The sequence below is a fragment of the Cupressus sempervirens genome, chromosome 7 (genome assembly GCF_028749045.1).
Source record: "Cupressus sempervirens isolate cs-2001-9-10 chromosome 7, ASM2874904v1, whole genome shotgun sequence".
In the NCBI taxonomy this organism is placed as follows: Eukaryota; Viridiplantae; Streptophyta; class Pinopsida; order Cupressales; family Cupressaceae; genus Cupressus; species Cupressus sempervirens.
The window spans coordinates 899,168,162-899,173,627 of record NC_143124.1 but is presented as its reverse complement, the minus strand read 5'-3'; the positions used below and the strand labels follow the sequence as shown (position 1 = coordinate 899,173,627).

The following is a 5,466-nucleotide window of genomic DNA, read 5'->3' as shown; positions in this document are numbered from 1 at the left end:
AAGATGTTGACATGCTCCATTTTGTATTGCATTTAGATTCATATGTTTGATAGCAACTTCCACGATGATCCACATAAACTTTATATATACTATTTTATATGATAATAAATATATACTCTCCACTTGGTCCTTTATTTATTAAATAAATAATTGTATAAATAATTAAATAATTTTAGTTCTTTAATTTATGATTGGTCTCTTTGATATTAGGAATGCAATTTAACATTATAATATAATATGAATACATTTTTATTAAAATATATCATACAAAACTATATATTTTATAAAGATCTTAAAATAAATGTATACTTAGATGAACTATATAAAATAAATATATATCTTATATATATTTAGATGTACTATATAAAATAAATATATATCTTCAAGAAGATAATTGACAATTGTAGTTTTCATAAAGTAAGTTTAATAGAGATATAGAAGTTCATTTTTATAGAATTTTAGTGTATGCTGATTGTATCTTCTTGCTTATTCCTTCTCTCTGAAGTTGTTTTTAATCATTATTCTTTTTTATTAGAAATCAATAATAAAAATCATATAGATAGCAATTCGTTAAAATAAAAAAATTATATTGAAAATAGTTGTTCTCTCTCTTGCTGAAAATAGGTAAGATACACCATATGGGATGATCTGTATGCAACTCTAACCGTACTGAAAAACCACATGGAATCAATTTCTTTATTCAAACCGTCCAAATAGCACTAGAACAAATACTGTTCATTTTCACGAGTAAGAGTCCATCACGCTGAAACTTCAAATCAGATATAAAACAAGTCACCCAAAATGGTAGAAACAGACAGGTGTTCAACACACACACACACACATCACAAGAAGATGTACACCAACGTTACTTGAATCACGAGGCGGTTGAAATGGATTATATTTCAAGGGACTCGAAGCATCTGGGAAGAGAGGGGAGCTGTATCTGCTTTGGCTGAACACAAAATTGTTCTTTGCTGTTGCAGTGCATTAGCAGGACGGAGACTACAGCTTGCACTTGGCGCCAATGGCACTACTGGCAAGTTATCACAGTTGCAAACCTCAATCATGAAACCATCTGGGTCATGAAAGAAGAGCTGGTCTACATAAATGCCCATTTCTTCTACAGTGCGTTTTGCATGTTTGATCTTCATCTCTTGAAGTTTGTTCTCAACTTCCTTCATGTCAGCACACTGAAAAACAACAATTGAAATATCGTCAGAAACTCTTGATTATTTTTAAACAATTTTTTTTTCGAATATTAGCTTGTTTTCTGGGTTGGATTGTGTAAATACTTTTATCATAACATTTCAGATCACAATCCATGATGCATTCTGAGTTGATTGTGTAAATATTTTTATCATTAAGGGTTCAGATCACAATCCATGATCCAAGGTAGATGCCCGGGGAAAAAGGGGGAAAATATCCAACGGGCAAAAAGGGGGAAAATATCCAAGTACCTGAAAAGAAATGTGATTATCCATTGGATTTATCTCAGTTTTTGTGGGCATTTTTTCAGGCTCCGGGCTCTGCAACAAATGAATTCCAATTCCATAGCTGAAAAGCCTACAGAATACCACACAGAAACAGAATCAGTCATTGCCAGAAACACAGTACAAAAAAATAAAGGCATAATCATTGATCACCCTGACAATGGGTCAGGAAAGTGATCAGTGGCATATCTTTCTATTCTGAGAAGAGTTTCTAAAAGCTTTTGGCTTCTAATCAACCATAATCTATCAGAAAAAGAAATGTTAGTCTACGCAGTGAGCAGAAAGAATCAATGAGACTAAAAGGCTAAGCAACAGATAAATATAAGTAACAAGAGCGTGCTGGTCAGTGGTATCTAGCCCATTAACAGTACATTAATCACAGCTGGCACAATCATCAGCAAAGAAGAGCAACCCTATCATCAAAAACATAGCATGAACCATAGTACTTCAAAGTATTTAAACTAGCAAAATACATAATTGCTATGCCAAATGATTTTTTTACATTTCTTAAAGGTGGGTTGGTTCCCACCCAATCGTAACCAAAAACCCTTCTAATTAGATACAGAGAGGTGGGACTCATAGGGTTTTACAATATCACTTGTCAAGGGCGTACTAATCAAGAAATTCCCTTCAATTAAATACACAGGGATGAGATTATTAAGCTTTACCAATAGTACAACCACCTTTCAAAAGTAAACTATACAGTTTCCATTGTTAGCGATCACCAAACTGCCTTCACTTGCTTAATAGAGTTTGATTTTGTTTCACTGCTAAATGATATCTAGGCAAAACCTCAATTGAAGAGCTCCTTGGATCGCCAGAGGATTATTTGTGTATTTATTTTGAACAAGAAGAATGGGTTTACACAAAAGGGGATTGGTCTCCTATTTTGATTTCGATTCTTACCCTGAGTACAGTTCCATCCCTGTACAAAAAGGTACCCGTACTTAACAAATTTTTAACTGGAGTTGGCGAGGATTGAAAGATTTCTCTTCCAATTTGCTATTTTCTTAACATGAACATCAGCTTTTTAATTTCTACTTGAAGTTTTCTTGAAAGCAATTTAAAGGGAGAACTAGTTACAAATATAAGACCACCGCCTAAGAGTAGCCCTGATTCTTTGGGTCTTGGACATCTCCTTCAAATGGGCCGGGTTGAAAGTAATCCTGAAGTTACCCAGGGCATATAACTTCAGGGTATATTCTAGTTTTACACTGCTTAGTTCATCATAACCTCCCAACTACTCTCTTGTGGGGCACCTGCCAATATAAGCTATGGATACTCTAAAAGTGGACATACCAGATCTTCGATGAATTGGCCAGCTTTTATTTGTAGAATTTAAAATCAAATCTTCCTCACATTAGGTGCCATCCTAGTACATCGGCATGTCAAAGATCATTTGACATTTACTAGTTGCAAACCCCACAAGCGAAAAGACACTAATAAAATTATTCTGGGTTTTATTGGAAGGTAGTGCAATCGGTCTCGATCAGATCTCAATCACTTCTAAGAAACAACAAGTTCGGTTTCACAGTCACTGGAAGTTGAATCCAACAACTGACCTTAAATCCATGGTAAAATGATAACTCAAAGATTGTCTTCTCTACCAGGTGAAAGGAATTTGACAATTTTGACAAAATGAATATTCATAATTTTTGGTTCTCCATGAAAAAATTTCAACCACCTCAATAACCCTAGATTTCCCAGAAAAAGAAAATCAGAATCAGAAACAGAAAACTGAAGAATAAATATCATGCAAATTCCGTCCCCAAATTACAAAACAAAAAGATTTCAGCCACATCCAAAACCCTCCATTTCCCCCATTAAAAAGCAAAACCAAACCCTAGAAAACCAAAAGCACTGCAAATTTTGTTCCCAAATTACAAAAGAAGCAGAGAGAGAAGGGAAGAGAAGATCAGTTCCCCTCGAGAGAAGAAAGTTGCGGACGAATTTAGGCCGAGTGGTATTCTATCTTAATTTACTTACCATGCTCCATCGAAGTTGAAAGATCCAGGCCTCTTAATTGGAACAAAACCCAATACATTTTCGTAGAAGTCGATAGAATCCTGAACAGATCTGCAAACAAGAGATATATGGTTTAAAGATACAAGAGGCAATGCCTCACCCTTACCTGTGAAATTCTTCATTGTTCCGAACAAGCCAGGGGAAAACTCAATTCAAATTCTCTTATTCCTCTGTCCAACAACAACAACTTCAAACCCTGACTTCAGAGGTAACCTCAGAGGGCCTTTTATGGAGGGATTCCACCATCAGATTTTCGGGTTACAGCTCATTTGCATATGTAAACATTGGATTCGCATGACCAAAAAGACAATGAAAACTATATATCAAATGATTTATATAAGACGTGGCAACTTGCAAGTGCATCCCGTGTTGTTTCTTCCTTTGGATTGCGTCCAATCACAATTGCCCAAAATACATGTTTTCTCTATGGATGACTGAAACTCCACTTGATGACTATAACTTCGACCATCCACGTCAGATGCCACGTTAGCTGTCACATCGGGAAAGAATCTGTGGACGTTGTGGCCCCACGTGTCAGTGCGATCTGACGGACGAAAAAGCCCGCTTGATTTTAAAAAATGAAAGATTCCGGCACTTGCTGCGCTGGCAGATTACTGTCCATTTCTTCATTTCGTAATAAAGAAATTGGAGTTTTTGTTTTCGTGTATTTTTAATACTCTGTTTATGACGTGGGCTCCACGCCCACGTGGCTGTGTGACTCGGAAATTAGGTTCCTTGGAAAGCGTCGCAGAAATCTGTGTTTGTTTTGAATAGAAAACGCTTACGTGGGTCCCGCCGAATATTGACAGTTCTAAATGATTTAACCACGTTAGGATTTTATTTTAATAAAATAATGTAAAAGAATAATAGTCACTAGTTTTTGTTTTTTGGTTTTTTGGTTTTTTTTTTTTTTTGGGCTTTCTTCCATGGAGGGTTCATGATATGGGGCATGTTGTGGCCTTATCCTTATGGTGTCATAGCCTTACACTTAACAAGACCGATCCCTAGTAAGCTCTTTGTGTGTCTTTCAACTTCACGAGTAGACCAATAGTCCATTGACTTAATGTTGTTTTTTTAAAATGTAGGTCATCCACAAACAAGTGTTAGGTACTCGATACGGGCCCACGCATGCCTGAAATTTCTTCGGCTAAGAGCCAGGGACTAAGGAGCATCCACGCTAATATCGTTTTTGGATTTTATAGTGTGATTATTTTTTACTAGACTTTTGTTATCACATTTTATTACGACGGCTTAAACATCACACACTAAGGCTTCATTTCTAGACAAAAAGTGTTAAATAGCCAAAGTTGACATTTTTTTTTTCAAGCTTAATTTCTTACTTAGTGTGTCTTGTTTAAGGGTGGCCCATTTTATAATCTATCATCATTGTGAAGAGAGAAAGCAAGGTCAAAAGAAAAATCTCTCTCTTGAAACGATGATACATCAATGAACAAATTTTCAAAAGAAAAGAAGAAAGAGAAGAAAGAGTGTACGTTTTCTTCACTTTGATTAAATGGAAACATAAAAGCATTTCTTTCTAAAATGTGATCTATTCGAAAAGAACATAATCAATTTTACTACTCTCTTGTGTTGAAGTTGATGTTTTCAGGAGGAAGACTATGAACAATTAAGACACTCATCATCAAGTTAGGCAAGAAAATGACAGAACTGCAACAATCTAGAAAAATGTAGGACTAAGCAATCTTTTAAATAGACAACCTTGCTAATTTCTTTCTTGTGACTTTTTTTAACAATTGAATTCAAAGTACCATTAAAATAAGAATAATAATATAATAATAAGAAATTTCCTATCGTTTAAAAAAACATCATTAAAAAAAACGGAGTATTTTATCATTTTGAAAAAAAGGGGCATCTGCCACCATTACCAACACTCCTTTTGGGAATATTAAGTTAAATTTAGGACAAAGTATTTTTGTCCGAAGTACAGGCG

The 5,466-nt window shown here is 35.0% G+C and overlaps 1 protein-coding gene across 1 annotated transcript; it reads right to left on the bottom strand.

Annotated features, from left to right (window-relative positions):
- Positions 1–666: 666 nt before the first annotated feature.
- Positions 667–3,713, bottom strand: LOC149550394 (glyoxylase I 4-like). The gene is made up of 3 exons (XM_089793420.1): positions 3,477–3,713; positions 1,458–1,563; positions 667–1,190 (listed from the first exon to the last, which is right to left on the bottom strand). The coding sequence occupies exons 1-3, from the start codon at positions 3,635–3,637 to the stop codon at positions 903–905; spliced, it is 555 nt and encodes a 184-aa protein (XP_089649546.1). The 5' UTR covers positions 3,638–3,713; the 3' UTR covers positions 667–902.
- Between the last annotated feature and the right edge of the window lie 1,753 nt (positions 3,714–5,466).